General features: G+C 40.5%; 2 protein-coding genes across 16 annotated transcripts in view; one reads left to right on the forward strand and one right to left on the reverse strand.

Annotated features, from left to right (window-relative positions):
• The window catches only part of CHD5 (chromodomain helicase DNA binding protein 5), a 256,909-nt gene extending 252,672 nt beyond the window's left edge, over positions 1-4,237 (forward strand). For 4 of the 5 annotated variants that reach the window (XM_075327784.1, XM_075327788.1, XM_075327789.1 and 1 more), the window contains one exon: positions 3,558-4,237. In XM_075327784.1, coding sequence (XP_075183899.1) covers positions 3,558-3,673 — 116 coding nt within the window. In that variant the 3' untranslated portion in view covers positions 3,674-4,237. The remainder of the gene's footprint in view (positions 1-3,557) is intronic. The other variant, XM_075327786.1, reaches the window with a different exon arrangement.
• A 4,323-nt stretch (positions 4,238-8,560) lies between these two features.
• The window catches only part of KCNAB2 (potassium voltage-gated channel subfamily A regulatory beta subunit 2), a 295,743-nt gene continuing 286,936 nt past the window's right edge, over positions 8,561-17,367 (reverse strand). For all 11 annotated transcript variants that reach the window (XM_075327766.1, XM_075327764.1, XM_075327765.1 and 8 more), the window contains one exon: positions 8,561-16,163. In XM_075327766.1, the coding sequence (XP_075183881.1) occupies positions 16,074-16,163 (90 nt within the window). In that variant the 3' untranslated portion in view covers positions 8,561-16,073. The remainder of the gene's footprint in view (positions 16,164-17,367) is intronic.

Genomic DNA, 17,367 nt, shown 5'->3' on the forward strand with positions numbered 1-17,367 from the left:
TCAGACTGATTCCCCTCCAGTGCAAATAAAAGTCCAAAAATTATCCCTGTCACCCTGAGCACTCAGTCAGTGCAATAGCAGATGAAATCTGCCGTTGTCATTAATGCCACTTTAGTTTTTACCCATCAGGGTCTTTCTTCCTTCAGGAGCCCTAAACTCAATTTAGACGTTCATCAAATGATAAGATCGTATTCTGCAGAGTCATCTACTGAAAGATAGGCACCATGTATCACATCTATTACGAGGGATCATTTTCATCATGAAACCAGGACCCCTAATGACCCTTGAAGGGCCTTCTAAGACTTTCTTTTTTTTTCCCCCGAACCTTTTAATATTTATCTTTAATTCTTTTATACTTTAATATTCAAACTTCACAGCTTGAAATGTAAAAATAGAGGAATACACTGGACAATTAGTAAAGAAGGTTCTGTTCAAACAATGGAGAAAGAAATCTAAGATATCCATTCATAGACTTCATCCTGACATTAAAAATTTCAATAAAAATATATATATTTTTAAGTTTTTATTTCTTAGCCAAGTCAGAAAACAACCTATGAGAGAGTGTAGTGTGTATGCTCAGTGGTATGTGCAGAGGTCCCTCTGCAGTGAGGTGGAGGAGGTGAGCTGCGACTATCACCTGTTGTCAGTGGTATGATCCTGTGTTCATCTCTTTTATTAAGCTGGAGGCAGAAAACCTTTCTTCTCATCCCATCTTATAATAAAGCTAGGTGCACATGGCAGTATATACACCCCACCTACTGTCTCCTCCATAATATCCTATAGAGGGTCCTCTTCCCTCTGTACCAGTCTGTACTGTAATATATATCTGTATAGTTGCACCTTGGTTAACGAGAACAATCCGTTCTGGGACTGTGCTTGTAAACCAAGTTACTTGTTCAGCAAAGCAAGATTTCCCGTAGGAAATCATTGCAATGCAGACGATTCGTTCCACAACTTGTTAAATGTCCCATCCTGGTGCCCTAGTGTGCCATTCCACACACGTACAAACACGCACAAACACACACGGATTATGCTCACCTTACCGTTCCGTTCCGTTCCCTCTCCGGTGTCCTGGAACTTGCAGTTCGCCTGTACAAGACGTGTATCGGGTAACCAAGGCGACCGATGCCGGACCTTCCGCACTCAGCGCGCTGACGTCAAAGGCAGAAGCCGCTTGCCTCTGATTGGCAAGCGTGCTGACTTTGAGTAGCGCCTGACGGGAAGTTCCTCCCTCGTCGCGATGGTTACCAGATACACATTCTGTGGAGGGAGGACCTTCCCCTGTCAGCCGCTACTCAAAGGCAGCACGCTGGCCAATCAGAGGCAAGCGGCTCCTGCCTTTGACGTCAGCGCGCTGGGAGCTGAAGGTCCGGCATCAGTCACCTTGGTTACCCGATACATGTAAGTTCCAGGAAGCCGGCGAAGGAACGGAAGGTAAGGTGAGCATAATATGTGTGTGTGGACTGCAAGTGCGGGTTAGAGCGTGGTGGATGTACGGAACCGGAAGTGTGTGCGGTGAGTATTTTGCTCGTACAGCAAGGCTTTCTCGTAAAGTGAGTTACAAATTTACAGAAAGCTTTGCTTGTTAGGCGAAATACTCACTAACTGGGTTACTCATTAAGCGAGGTTCCACTATATTTTATATGTAACCCCTTCTCATGTACAGCACCATGGAATCAATGGTGCTCTATAAATAAATAACAATATATTCTCTCATCTGAGAAAATCAGTCTGATTTTGCAAATCACACTTAGAGTATTATCAGATTTTCCCCAATAAGAACATGGAGAAAAAAAAAAAGTCTCCATCTTCTCCTTCCTGTCAGTTCGTGAAAATCAGATAGCACTTGGATGTCATCCCACTGCACTCCTATGTTTTCCATGTATTCATTGACTTGCATGCCTGGGTGTGATCCAATAATCAACACCAACATGATGTGCTTTTTTCCTTGGACCGAGTCAGACTGATGAATAAAAATCAAAAACAAAATAAGATAGTTGCACTCTGAAATGCTAAAACATACAAATAGTGAATGCAAGAATATAGATATGCATTACTGTTTATGGGGAACCGGTCACCAGATTTGGTGACTATAAGCTGCGGCAACCACCTTCTTCTGAAGCCTGGGTGCATGACGCGTCCTAAGTCATCCACACAGGCCGGCATTGAGGTCCTGTGCATGTGCACTTTGATCTGCCCTAAGCAGGGAAGATCAAAGTATAGTAGTGCGCCTGCGCAAGACCTCAATGCCGGCCAGTGTAGATGACGTAGGATGTGTCATGCACCTCAGAAGAAGGGCAAAGATGTCCGAAAGAGGAGGCGCCGGTACTAGAGAACAGAGGCACCCATTCGACCAGTCTACACCACACCGCCCCTTAGGTGAGTATTATAGTGATTTTTATATTCTACAAAGAGGCTTGCGCTCTTAAATACAGCATGTTAGAAAGCTGTATATAAGAGCCCAGTGGTGGTGGCCACAGCTTATAGTCACCATATCTGGTGACAGGTTCCCTTTATGGAAATCTAGGAAAAATTTAGATATTTAGCATACAAAAATGGCCAATTCTATATCTGCCCAGTAGCCAAGTCACGGCATATCTTGTATACTTGTCAACCTACACTTAACTGAAGACTCTCTCTGGGTTAAAAACCTCCTGTGCATGGGCGAGTAGAAACCTGCCACTAGAGAATATAATCACACGTGGCTACAATTTTTCCTAGATTTCCTTAAGCAGTAATGCATATCTATAGTCTTGCATTCATTGTTTGCATGTTTTAGCATTTCAGAGTGCAGAGTACTGACTTTTGTTGTTATATGTCATGTTCAGATTTGCACCTATTCAGACTGCATTTTGGGAGTCCCGTCAGTTTTTGTCTAGATTATGGAGTCATGCCCTCTGACTGTGCACCCCTCTCCCATTAGCTAAAGGTGATTTTATTCTCTAGTAGCAGGTTTCTACTCGCCCATACACATGGAGTTTTTATTTTTTTTTACCCAGAGAGAGGCTTCAGTTCAGTGTAGTTACCCAGTACAAGAGATACGCCTTGACGTGGCTACTGGGCCGATATAGAAATGGCCATTTCTGTATGCTAAATATCTAAATTTTTCCTAGATTTCCTTACACAGAAATGCATATCTATATTCTTACATTCATTGTTTGCATGTTTTAACATTTCAGAGTGCAACTGTCTTTTTTTTGTTATAATATGTCATTTTCAGACTGCATTTTGGGAGTGCCATCATTTTTTTTTGTCCTGATGGAAAAAATTGGCCCCATAAAATAACATTGGTCCAAGTACGATCTGATGTTTTGGACCAAACCCAGACCGAAAATACAGTAATTTACACGAGCCCTAATGATGAGATAAGTGCAGACCCTCAGTGACCATAGCACTATCTGGAAAGTGATCCTTTATTGTGTGTGCCCCCTGTATTAGTGATGCCTAAAGCCCTTTGCTACCCTTTAAGTTTAGCGTTCCTTTAAATACCCGCGCTGGCAAAACCTGAGCCATTGTGCAATGATACATTTCAGATTCTCTCATTCTTACCCCTACAGCTTCGAACGGAAACCACCCATGTTACCCGGACAGGAAATCCGTAGAGTCGTTAATGGACAGCGCCACCTTTGAACGGAAGGGGAGATCGCACGACATCATTTTTATTGAAGACTGAGTTCACAGCCCTGAACCAAGAGAGCAGCCATATCCACATTTCTAGCGTCCTACAAAATATCGAACCATCCAATGAACTTCTTGTTTAAACGAAAATAGAAAAGAAAAAAAAAAAAAAAAAGGATTTAATTTCCTTGTACATTTTTTGCACTTTCTTATTGAAGACTTGAAGAGTTTGTCTTGTTACAAGTTGATAATACACCTGGAGGGTAAAACCGGACCATGTCTGTTCCTTTCTCAGCAGAGGAAACCAGCTTGTTATCAAGGAACCAACCTTTATGCAGCCTTTTCACTTTGTTAAACCTTTTATGCCTTTTTTCTTTTTTTGGGAGCTGCATGCACTTATTTGGCTCTTCGGATGACATTAGCTGGTTATGGTTATACCCATTCCCCCTAATAGCCATGATCATGACTGGAACATTGAGCAACTGTTACTGCTACCACAGATACAGAATGACTGGTACCGTTTCCTGGTGTATTATTTTTTTTTTTTTGCCAAAAGCAAGAGCTGCCTATTGTGCTCGTCTTTCTGTCCACATATTACTCAATAAACAAACTCCGCCCACTTGTCCTATTTGTCTATTCTGAAATATCGTTGAAGGGACCACATTATTACTATAGATCCAACCTCTCTGTTTACAAATAGAATGTTTAAAGGAACTCTCCATTGACATTTTGAAAATTGTACTGATTTTATGGCACAGAGATCGGGGGCTGTAGTTTTAGCTGTGCCAATTAGGGTACTTTCACACTTGCGTTCAGCGCAGTCCGTCACTATGAAGAATAGTGCAGTGTGTTAACGCACTGCGCTATTCTCCATAGACTTGTATGGACGACGCACTGTAACGCAAGTGTCTGCGTTGCATCCGCTGGACGACGCAGCGCCGTTATTTTGACGCTGTGTCGGGCGGAAGAAACGCAGCGTGTAACGTTTTTTTGAGCAGCGCAATCGGTAAGATTTCACTGCGCATGATTTTTTTTTTAAATCACAAACTTTATTTGATCTCTCGGTGGCCGAACGTTCAGCTGAGCGCCCGCCCGCCGGCATGCCCGGCCGCCGGCAAGTGACAGCGCTCAGCTGAGCGCCCGCCCGCCGGCATGCCTGGCCACCGGCAAGTGACAGCGCTCAGCCGAGCGCCCGCCCGCCGGCATGCCCGGCCACCGGCAAGTGACAGTGCTCAGCTGAGCGCCCGCCGGCAAATGACAGCGCTCAGCTGAGCGCCCGGCCGCCGGCAAGTGACAGCGCTCAGCTGAGCGACCGACCGCCGGCTATTGAGAGCGATCAGCTGATCGTTCACAATAGTCTGCTGCCGGTAAAACTGTAAAGAAGAAAAAAAAATAAAATAAAAAAAAAAAAAAAAAGCTTTCCGTTGTTTTGTATGATCCGTAGCACCCGTTGTGCCACTATATGCAACGCATCTGTTGCATCCATCACACAACACAATGCTACGGAACCCGTCCAACGCAAGTGTGAAAGTAGCCTAAATTAGAGATAGGCAAATAGTAAAGGCCCCGTTACCCACCTTATCAATGTCAGGCTTTCTTCAGAAGCTGGTGGCATGAGAAGCAGTTAAACATCTTCCAACATCTCTTCCTCTGTTTAGCTCATGTCAGTCTGCATAGCTCTGCAACGACATCGCTAACGAGATATCACTGGGGTCACGGAATTTGTGGCGCACATCGAGCCTCGTCAGCGACGCTGTTGCGTTTGACACTTATGATCGACCGTTAACGATCCCAAATACTCACCAAATCGTTGATTGTTGACACGTCGTTCATTTTCAAAATATCGTTGCTCATTTGGGACGCAGGTTGTTCGTCGTTCCTGAGGCAGCACACATCGCTACGTGTGACACCCCAGGAACGACGAACAACACCGTACCTGCTTCCTCCGGCAACGAGGTGGGCGTGTCGTTAATGCGGCTGGTCTCTGCCCCTCCACTTCTATTGGTGGCCTGCTGTGTGACGTCGCTGTGGCGCCGCACGAACCTCCCCCTTAAAAAAGAGGTTGTTCGCCGGCCACAGCGACGTCGTTAGAAAGGTAAGTTCGTGTGACGTGTATCAGCGATATTGTTCGCCATGGGCAGCGATTTGCCCGTGATGCACAAATGACGGGGGCGGGTTTGATCGCTAGCGACGTCGCAGCGTGTAAAGCGGCCTTTATTCTTCGGGTTTGGATAATGTTTACCAAATTCAGAGTACTATTCCAGTATTCGGCTTGGCAAAAAAAATGCTCTTTTTCATCATTGACTTGCTTTAGGTTCCTTAGTCGTGACGAATACTGGAATAGAATTTTGGGATTGGGACTTACTGGAGAAGGACAACAAGATGCAGTATTAACCGGAGATCGGAACGCAGTGTGAAAGGCCCCTTACTGACAGAATCCTTATGTGAAGTAAAGGCTAACACACACACACACACACACACACACACCTGCTGCTGCTAGACAATCCCATGTAGTAAGTAGGCAATGTATCCCTAGAAAACAGTGAGCCACACTTCACACTCCATGCCAATCCCCATCTTAGTCTGTTAAGAATTTTTTTATAGGTTTTTTTGAAAATTGTTATTTTTTTTACTTTCAGATCAGTTTTCCAGTAAATATGGTACTGCAAAGATCATAGTTCTGTTGAATTGATGAAAGACAGTAGTTTTTTTTTTCTGTTTGTGATATGGGTGAGCATGTTGTCATTTTAAGATATTAAGGGGGAACAAGTTTAACATTGAAAAACAGAATTCAGACACATGATCTAGCATCAGTATTTTTCTAGAAATGTGTATATTGACCCAATTAAGGCGAGGGTAAGAGGGTTGTATATTTTCTCATCCAAGAGAATCAAACAGATTTTGCAAATCACATTCTTACCAAACTCTGACCAGTGTCAGCAGAATGTGATCAGATTCTCTCGGATGAGAAGATGGAGAAAAACATTTCTCCATCTTCTCCATTCTGATGTCATTTGAGTGCAGTCCGATGTTTTCCTCTGACTCATTGACTCTCATAACCGAGTGATAATGAGATCTAACTTAGACATGCTTAGACTTTTTCTTTGACCTACTCACACTTGTGCACGGCCCCATGATAACATTGGTCTCAGTGCGATCTGATGTTTTGTCGGATAACACTCAGCTCTAATAGGAATGAATGTACAGTATGTATTTTTTTTACCAGTTAATTCATTTTTTTTAATACAGGAAACTTTTGTTTTGTGTATGTCAAATTTGATCCCCCTTAGATTTTACAGCAGGCCTTACCATATTTTAATGAGGTTTGCATTACCACTTCATAAGGTGCTCAATAACATTGTTATCCCAGTATTGGGACATCTTCTACTTCTCAATGAAGGATCAAGGCTGTTACATTGGGAGTAAAATTCTGAAAACTGCTAACGGTTGGTGCATGCCTATGTACAGGCTGGAGACAAGTGGCTTGACAAGTTGGAACAATTAACACTAAATACAGCTGCCAATGGTTGTCAGTTTATACTAAGGCTGGTTTCACACATCCGGCTTTTCGGCGGTTTGCCGGATCCGGCGCTCTCCCGTACAGACAATACAGTACAGTGACAGCGCTGTAACTTCCGGGTCACATGCGCCGGTCACATGACAGCATGTGACCGGCGCTTGTTGCGCTGTCACTGTACTGTAGTCACTGTATGGGAGAGCGCCGGATCCGGCAAACCGCCGAAAAGCCGGATGTGTGAAACTGGCCTAACAGGAGTAGCTCTGAATGGCTGCATTAAAGACATATTGTGCAAAGTGTAAGAGGAACAATCACAAAAACTGTTGTAAGAAGAGATGAGATTTCAGGATCTTGGACTTGAAAATAACTCTCAGTGGAGAATGATTGTTCAAACCAAGTACAGGCACTCCTGCATCATGGAGGAGCCAAATATTTAAATACACCTTTGCACGAGAGATAGATTCGCAAGAGAGACCGAAAAAGAGAGAAAGTTAAAGAGAGAAAAGAGAGCGAGAGAAAAAGAAAGAATGTAAGGCAGAGAAAAATAGTAAAAAACAACAAAAACATGCACACCCCCCCCCCCCCCCCCCAAAACAACAAGGTGGGAAGCTGTATTTAAAGTTTTCGCACACCGAGTAGTCAGTGCAAAATCATGGACACTTCCTATTTTGATTTGTGTGTTGGATCAAAATCAGCAATACGAGCCAATGGGTCCCTGAAGAAAAAAAAAAAAAAAAAAAAAAGAAGGACAGCACTCATCCAAGCATGGTTCAACTTTCACTGAGTGCTAGATGTGAAAAATAGATTTTTTTTTCTATTTTTCACGTGCAATAAAAACTGATGAGATTCGGATCAATGGCACTCATATGAAACACTGACCAAAAGAAAATCAATCCGTTTTTCTTGTACGTGACACATTTTTATAAAGCATCCCATTGTGTAATTGATCTGCCAGTACTTCTTTCCTGAGCTCTGAAATCTAAAATCGTATATAGCGAAGAAGACAGGAAGGAGGACGATGCAGCTGCAGATGCCGTTGTGTCAGTGAGACTGCAAGCAGAAGGTGGAAGACATCCGACATAATTCACATTGGTAACACCACATCAGAAAGAAGTGACCCATGTAGTCGATGTAGAGAAAGAACATTTTCCTTTCCAAAAGGCAGAGAGATGGAAAAACACATTTTTATGCGCTCTCTCAAACCTCAACCTGAAAAAGGTTTTGTTTTTTTCTTCTAATGATAATACAAAATGGTAACATGATAAACAGAAAGGATTGTTTTAACATGATAAAAGGGAAGCTAAACACCACAAGAGATTTCATTTTATTCACTGGAACAATAACGTCCATGGTTTAGATGATTGATCTCCCAATGAACCACACGAGCAAAGAAAGAAAAAGGAAACAAAAGACGTCACAAGTGAAAAAGTTCAGATTTTTTGTTTTATTTTGCTGTCATTCCATTAATACATTAGCTGTTAATCTCTGAACCTGTGTCCAGAAGCAAAATGCACACTGCAATCTCAGTCCATAATGTAATGCAGCTCAACTCAAACAATATATGTATATATAAAAAAAGAAGAAGACAGCATTTCATTATTTACACATGAACTAAACATGAGACAGACAGATTCAATCCCCCATCCTGAATGTAAGTGTTAAAGCATGAGAAAGTGCACTTGTCTTCTGTACGTGGCAGGGGTGGACATTTTGAAGTCAAGTGATGGAGACCAGATACGTCATCGATAAAACTACATCTCCAAAATGTCTGCCCGCGCTGGGTAGAGGTGATGGGTGCACATATAGTGTGGTTATGAAATGGTGTTACAAAAAATATCCAGAATATACCCAGGATACCATGATAAGGCTCCAAAATTGAAATTTTATACCAAAACAAACATTTCAGAACAATATTTAAAAAAAAAAAATGTTATAGTCATCTGCAAAACAGGAAAAGAACGTAATATCACAAGTAATTAAAGGGTTAGTCCTGCTCCGCTCACTTCCACTCACACCCTGACCGGATGTCACAAGCTCACCGCCCGATGTAGAAGTGAGCAAAGAGCAAAAGACGTCTATGAACCATGGTCCAGATGTACCGAAAGGCCGTGGGTCTGGTGACCTGAACTCCAAAGCCTCATATGTGCCCATGAGGCTCATCAAGTTTGGGTCAGGAGACCGGCGATCAGTCCGTGGCATCACAATTCACCCTAACCCGTTAATATTTTTATCTCCACTAAACATGATCAACTGAAGACATTATCAACCTTTCCGCTTTTGACTTTGATTTAGATATGTTTTATTTTAATTTGCCTTTCATTTTAGTTTTGTAATTTTAAGGGTTTTTTTTATGACAGATAAAGTACTAAAAAAAAAACAAAATCTAAAAATTATAATATGATTATTTTTTAAAAAATGTAAAGGGCACAGTTTTATTGGAATATTAATATTTCAATTATGTTTATTTTTGTAGAATTAATATTTTTCAAAATGTTATCAATTTCTTGTTTTTTTTAACTCAAATTTTGGGGTGGAGTGTCAATTTCAAGAGTTTGATTGTGGATGGAAGTTTTGTCCTTTATATTTTTTTTTTTTTTTTATCCTTTTCAGAAATGTTTTAAATTCCACAAACGAGAGGTTGATAATCTCATGACATTGAGTCATTTTTGCATAAGTGGAATGGCAATTTCAAGGGTTCGATTGTAGATGGAAATTTTGTCCTCTCCTTTTCTTTATCCTTTTCAGAAATTCTTTTTAGAATTCCACAAACGAGAGGTTGATAATCTCATGACATCCAGTCATTTCTGCATGAGTGGAGAGCCAATTTCAAGGGTTCGATTGCAGATGGAAGTTTTGTCCCTCTTTATTAAATTCCACAAACAAGAGGTTGATAATCTCATGACATCGAGTCACTTCTCCATGTAAACGAGTGGTCCACACATATGGTGTAAACACAATTATAATAATCAAGTCACAGTCAAGTTAGGTCTAGCTAGAAGTATAGTAAATTATATAGAAAGATGCTGAACAAAAAACATAACAAATGGCAAATTCCAACCAACTTTACAGTTGTCAACAAATTTACCACAAGGACTATAAAATCGGGTGTCGGCCTTAACAGGGACCAGGCACCAAATACACAAATGCATAAAGAAAATAATAAAATGAGAAGGCAGAAAAACCCCCACAGGGCCCAAGTTGTGGCATTATTGCCACTAGCAACCAAAGCTTAGATTAAATTTCATACACTGCCATGGGACTGATTGCCAGGGCCAACAAGGCCGATTCTGAGAAATGAGGCGCGGTTACAAATGGAAATGGAGATGTGGTTGAAAATTACATTCAGTGGCTTTCATCCCCTCATTAGTCAGTACAGATAGAGGCATGCATCCTTAGCGAGACTGGACTACGAGCACAGCAGCAGACGGGCCCGCGCTGCCATGTCAACTACCAGTATAGTCATTTCATACAGATTAATGGCTATTAGTCTCCGTCACTAGCTCGTCTCGAACACGCGGTCCCATTAACGCCTCGGTGTTCGTCGTACGTCACATTATGTGAATGGTTAAAGTTCAGAATGAAAGCTAAACGAGCATTTCAGTTAGAAAAGAGCACTTCGTAGTAGGCTAAGCAAATATAAGCCAAGTTTTACATTTCTTAAAACCTTTATTATTTCATTGCACCTCATATTCAAAGTACAACAGGTCCCGGCACAGTGAATCACCCATTTAATGGATCGGTATCATCATCAATTAAAAATAAACAAAAATCTAAACTACATGAGAACATTGATGGCAAGCTCTTCCGCCTCCCATTATATAAACTACACACCCTACTTTGTAAGACGTTTTATCTTCTCTAGGCCTCCATAGACATTAGATAAAAGTCGGCTGAACCCAAACAATATCGGCAAGACCGGCCGACCACTTGATGTGTATCGTAACCTCCTGAATCTCCAGAGACATGCTATTTTGACATGCTATTTTAATGAAAGATCCTTCAATTTTCAGGGAAGATAGGCCACCGCCAGAGGAGCCTCACCGCAGATTTCGCCTCCATGTACATTGGAAACACATGAATTCTTGGCCCAGCCAAGTGCTCATGTATTGTGGAGTTGACATATGTCATGCGTATGGCCAGCTAGAAGATTATATTTTCCAGTGCATTTGGACAAAGCATGTCAAAACGTGCAGGGTCTACATGTCCACATGGTATAATTTACAGCCATCTTAGTGCCTAATAAATATATCTGAACCCAGGGAAGTGAGAAATCGGATATGCATTGTCTGATAATTAATATACGGCATTCATAACATTTAAAGGGTCTGTCCACGCTTGGTACAAAAGTCTGAAGACACTATGTGACTGCAAAATGCCGAACCGTGACTGTGCGCTGGGCACAGTTGATATTCCCCGTGCGCGTCAGGGGTCAGGTAACCACATGTATGTAATTGGTATAAAAATTGTCATGTGCCAACTAGCCTTTTTCATCTTTTCTCTCTCAAAAAAAAAAACTAGAAGCTGGATGAGACTAGTTGGTATGTGACTGCAAGTCGCCAGATGAGACTAGTCGGCATGTGATTGCAAGTATACAAATCACATACATGAACTCACCCGACTACCAACTGGAGTAGAGAGTCACAATTTGGCAGTATGCAGTCAAAAGGTAATTACTGGCTTTCTTCCCAACCTCGGACGGCCCTTATGATGGAATCTTTAGCTAGATCACCGATTTTTCTATCCAGGTAAGAGAAAAAAGAAATCCAGAAAATTTACAAATGGCACCGGTGATTTTTTTTGGGGGGGAGGGGGGGGATTGGAATATTTAGTTTAAAAGCTTTAATGGATTCTTTCCTGATAACTTTCTTGTATTATAATTTCATCTCAAAAATGCAGAGAATACAGAAATACCGCACTAATGAGGCCGCAGTCATTATGCCTTTAATTTTAATTAAAATAATGTTCATTTTCCGTGTGCTCCAAGCAGCCGCTTCTGGACAAGTAGCAATCTAACAAGAAATTTTAGATTAATCGCCGTCAGAGAGCCAATTATCAAAATAAACTCCTTATCAGTTACATGGATTCTAATTAGTAGCGGAATCTAATTAAGTTTTGTGCTCCCAATTTAATTTCGACACTAAACCGTATATTTCTTTGTGCTTTTTACAGAATGCCTAGAAGGAAAAAAAAAAGAAAGAAAAAAAACAAAACAAAGAAAAAAGGAAGAACTGAAGAACTGAGAAACAAAAAAAAGTTTCTGCAGTTATTACTACAGTAAATAGACCCAAATTTAGGCCCTGTGCGCACGCTGCGCTTTTTGCTGCAGATTTGCTGCATGAATTGCTGCAGAAAATGTTCATAACCTTTCTGCAGTCCTTCCCCAGAAAAACCTATGGGAAAAAAAATGGTGTGCACACACTGCGGTTTTTTCCCCTACAGGTTTTGCTGCAGAATTTCTGCAGCAAAAATAATGAGCAGGTCACTTCTTTTCCGCAGGTGCCTGCGTTTTTTGCCATAGATAAGGGTAAAAAAACGCAAAGACCAACAAGCAGAAAAACCGCGGCAAAACCGCAAATACGGTTTTACTGCGGTTTTTGCTGCGAGTGCGGTATTAAGCCAGAGGGTGTGGATTTTTCTTAAGAAAAGTCCATTTTCTAGTGCGCACATAGCCTTACTGGGTTTTTACTCCCTCTACATCCTTTGTCAGGAGGTGTATAAACAAAGTCTAGACAGGAATTTGCAAATACCGGTATACTATAAGATTAAAATTCACTTGAAAACAATGGAAATAAAAGCGGTTTTAATTTTTACTCTGCAAAAAAAAAATGTTTTTCTGAATCAATTCATTGTTTAGTAGAACATGTCAATAGCATAACTTTTTCTTCTATATATACACACATGTATATATGCAGGTTTGGGTTTTTGTTTTGTTTTTTTTACTTTGTTTCCTTTTTAGTGCACCTTGCCTGTTCATATCATTAAAAAAAATCAGAAAACCAATTTGAAAATTAATAAAAAAAAACCAAAAAAAACAAAAACATTTTGGAAATTACATTAATTAGAAAAAAAATTCTGCTTGAAGCTTAAATAACACCATATTAGATAATAAAATTCTCTACCTTTGCTACATCTCCTAAATAAGAGCTTTACAAAAATATATTTAGTGCTCGGAAAGAAAAAAGAAAAGGACACAGTTTCTCCTTTTAGGAATTTAGAAAAAGAAAAATACAAAAAAAGGCTGAATTTAGTCCAGGGTGCTGGAAAATTCAATGAAGCACTGGACACAGAGAACCATAATGAGGTGAATAAAACAATACTTTGATGGCTGAAACAAATTGTAAACATTAACTAAAAAGTAAAAGTTCTCCCAACTTTTTGATTTCTGTGAAACCTTGACATCTACTTTAATAAAAAGAGATTACATACAAAGTTCTCCCAACGAGACTTGGGCCTCATTGAGTTTGTCTTTCACATACGTCTTCTTTCCGAGTTTTTTATGGATAGGAAAGTCATAATATAGTCTGAGTCTATAGTCTACGGAGCCGTTCCATGTCGGCGTGATAATATAGTCTACGGAGCCGTTCCATGTTGGCATGGTACACGGTCCCTGACAAAACCATGGAGACATGTCCAACGTTGATCCAAGTTACGGATCAAAATAACCCAAAAAAAAGTCTAAGGGTCTGTGTCATGGACAGCGCATGGATGCCATCATGGTGCTCTCCGGTTTTAACAATGAAATGCATAGTGGAACGTCACTGATGAAACAATGATGGTAAAACCTGACAAACACATGAAAATCTGATCCAAAACGTTGATGAAAATCTGATCCAAAACACTAAAAATAAGCCAACTGCTGAATGAAGCCCTAGGGGCATCTCAGAAGCCATTTCTGAAGATACAAAAGACTTTTGCCAAAGAACAAAAAACACTGAAAACATTCAGTGATGAGAAGGTCAATAATAGAACAAGGTGATGAGCCAAGTAGGGAAAAATGTCAATAGTTCTTAGTGCTTTCAAACAGAATTGTGAATTTTGGATCTTTTCTCAGAAAAGAATGTAAAAAGAATAAATATTCTCCTAAATCTAGAACATACAAGAGCCTGCACTCGCAGGGGTTGGACCCGATGGCCCTTGAGGTCCCTTCCAACTCTACCATTCTATGATTCTAAGAATTGGAGACATTTGAACACGGAAATATCTACCAGGCATTCATTTACCCGCAGGAAATATGGAGTTTTACACAATGGTCCAAGAGAAGGACCCCCACTCCCCCAAAAAAATATCAGCTTCCATTGCCGTCTATCGACAAGCCTACTGGTCATTCATGAAACTAGTGCAAGTGTCTCTTGGTAGTCCCGGGAGGAAATCTTACCGGTTGTTCACCGATATATACACAAAAACAGAAAAATGGAGTCTGCGGTGCAATTGTAGCTAAAATGATATGAGAGAAAGGATAGGGCTGTATCGTAAAAATGAGCAAAATAAGGGGTCATCTGGGACTTATTTTTGCCCTTATGGGCTAACTACTTGCCTGTTGCCCATCTCTCCAGTCTTAGACCTTTCCTGCCATTAATTTCCTGCTTCCTGTGACGTCACCCCAACAGTAGTTCCTTGTCTTCCGCTCTGCTCTGTCAATGGGGCGTCACTGCTGACGTCATGTTGATTAACAGCTAGCTCAGTCTAACACAGCAGGGATCTGGCGGTCAAGAAACATGACGTCTGCAGTGATGCCCCATTGATAGAGCAGAGCGGAAGTGAAGGAACTGCTCTGTCGATGGGACGCCACAGGAAGCAGGAGAATCCGCCGGCAGGAGTGGTCCTTGACCACTTCAAGATAGTTGCCAGGCAAAAAAGGCAGGTAAGTTAGCGATAACCTGCCGAAAGTGCTTAGCCCCATAGAGAAAGGAAAATAAAAGTCTTGGGTGACCTCTTTAAAGCAACTGCATGTGTCAGAGGCTCCAAAAAGCAATCTTAGCACCTTCTTCTAAGGTCGATGCTGCAATTTTACAAGTGTCCAACCCAATGTATGACGAGTCATGCAATACAACCCCCAATAATTGATCAGAACTCGGCAACAATTATCATGGCAATGTAGTCACAATCGTTGTAGCGTTGTACAATCCAGTATCACTTTGATGTTAAATTGTGGATGGCAACAGCCAAGCCCCAGCCAGTCAGGATACAATTCAGATATGCTGAAGCGGTAATAATCTGCCATATATTTGAATTGCTCAACCCTAGCTGAGATGCAATGAAATAAAATGATAATAATACTTTCAATAATCTAGAAAAAAAAAATATTTTTATATATATATATATATATATATATAAATAATCAAGAGGTCACTGGTGCAGAAATGAAGAAAAAAAGTATATAGGAAAGTAAAACAATAATATGATTAAAAATCAAGAATACAAATAAGAAGAATATGGAACAAAAAATATATAAATTTTTAATTTTATAAATGAGGTAAGGGATTTCATTATAAAGCAGAATTAAGGACAAAACAGAAAAAAAAAATTCCAGTTTAGAGTTTAAGAAATTGGGAGGTGATTATTTATGCAACATAATAGAAAACCAGAATAACGCACCGTGGCACCGTTACCAACAGTTGATGAAATACTGAAATTAGGCCTGAGTTGACAAAGATGGACACACTGAACATAAGACGTGATGTTGACAGTTTTTCCATCACCACAGACATCACTCATTCTGTGACTACGTTATTGTGCGGCTAAAGAAGTTAGCGTAGATTCGTATACATTAAGCGTATGGTTTCTCACATTAATACTTTTGAACAGTTTCCTGACGGTATCTGGAAAATGTTGTTTTCTTGGATGCGACCACACTCCACTTGGATTCGGTAAAGCTTAAAGCAGGCAAGTCGAAGAACCAAAGCAGAGCCGAGACAGTCCGCTACTGAAGCATCCAAAATTAAGACCGATAGTCTTTTTTGCTATATGGCTTGTTGCCCAAAATACTATCAATCTCGTGAATTATGGAAGAGGATAACTTTGGAAGGACCTGCAAGGTGAAAAAAGTATGAAGAACAGGACAGTATAATTAGTCAATTCTAAGCTTTAAAGGGAATCTGTCAGCAGGTTTTTGCTATGTAATCAGAAGACAGCATGCTGCAAGGGTTAACACATAGAATTCAGGGATGCCTGTCTTGTCAAGGTCCAATCTGTTGTTTTCCTGTAATGTTTGTTTAAGCACTAGGACTACATTGTCTCGTGTACAGCAGTCCAGCACACCCTCTCCTCTGATTGGCAGCTCACTGTTCAATCTCTTTAGAGAGCCTGGTGTGGACGGGATAGCTTTCTCAGCTCTGCTGCATTGCTAAATCTACAAATTCTGATTGTGTTAGAACGGCTGCACCCAGTAATCGAAGTGATACATCATTGGATTCAGGGTCTCTTTGCCCATATCATGCTGCTCTCAGTTGAGGCAGCAAAAACCTGCTGGCAGATTCCCTTTAATATAAATCAATAGCAAACTTGAAAATAAGTTGTAACATATCTTATCAGAGAAACCCACTTTTTACTCCTCCAGAACGAATTTATTCTCAAAATTCTTAATTCACGAGTAAAATCTGTATTCAGTGAATCCATACTTTTTTTTTTTTACTAGATGGCAGTTGGTATTCATAAAGTTCTGTGGAGAGTAACTGGAGAACTTGCAGCAGAATGCCTGTTGTCCTAAAGCTCCTCCCTCCATAGAATTTTAAAAGCACCAACTGCCATCCCAGTAATGAAAAAATCTTTCTCCACCAATTCCAGATTTTACTCATTAACAGAGATCAAAACATCAGCCCAAGAGAAGAGAGCAGCAGATTTATTTGATAAAATAACAAAAAAGTTGGCTATTTTCATGTGTACTATTGATTTATGGAATGAAAGTTAAAATGACCGAACTCTTTAAATAAATAAATGTTGCCTATTTATATAAAAGAGCGATAGGAAAACAATAGTCTTAAAAAATATGTATATATAGGTAAAAGCCTCTAAAGTGGTGTCCTAGTGGATAACCCTGTAGAAAGTTGCTGCTCGTAACTAACATCAACCATAAACCGCCTCAGTGGCTTTACCACACAGTATAAATAACGGATATTAAAAGCTTCCAGCAAGTGTCTTATATCCATAGTGCTAGAAAATGGTTTATAGGAGTTCTAAAAATAAAAAAATAAAAAAAATAGTTTTTTGCTAGAAACAGCCCACTATGGTGGAGT

This window comes from Anomaloglossus baeobatrachus, chromosome 11, assembly GCF_048569485.1.
Source record: "Anomaloglossus baeobatrachus isolate aAnoBae1 chromosome 11, aAnoBae1.hap1, whole genome shotgun sequence".
In the NCBI taxonomy this organism is placed as follows: Eukaryota; Metazoa; Chordata; class Amphibia; order Anura; family Aromobatidae; genus Anomaloglossus; species Anomaloglossus baeobatrachus.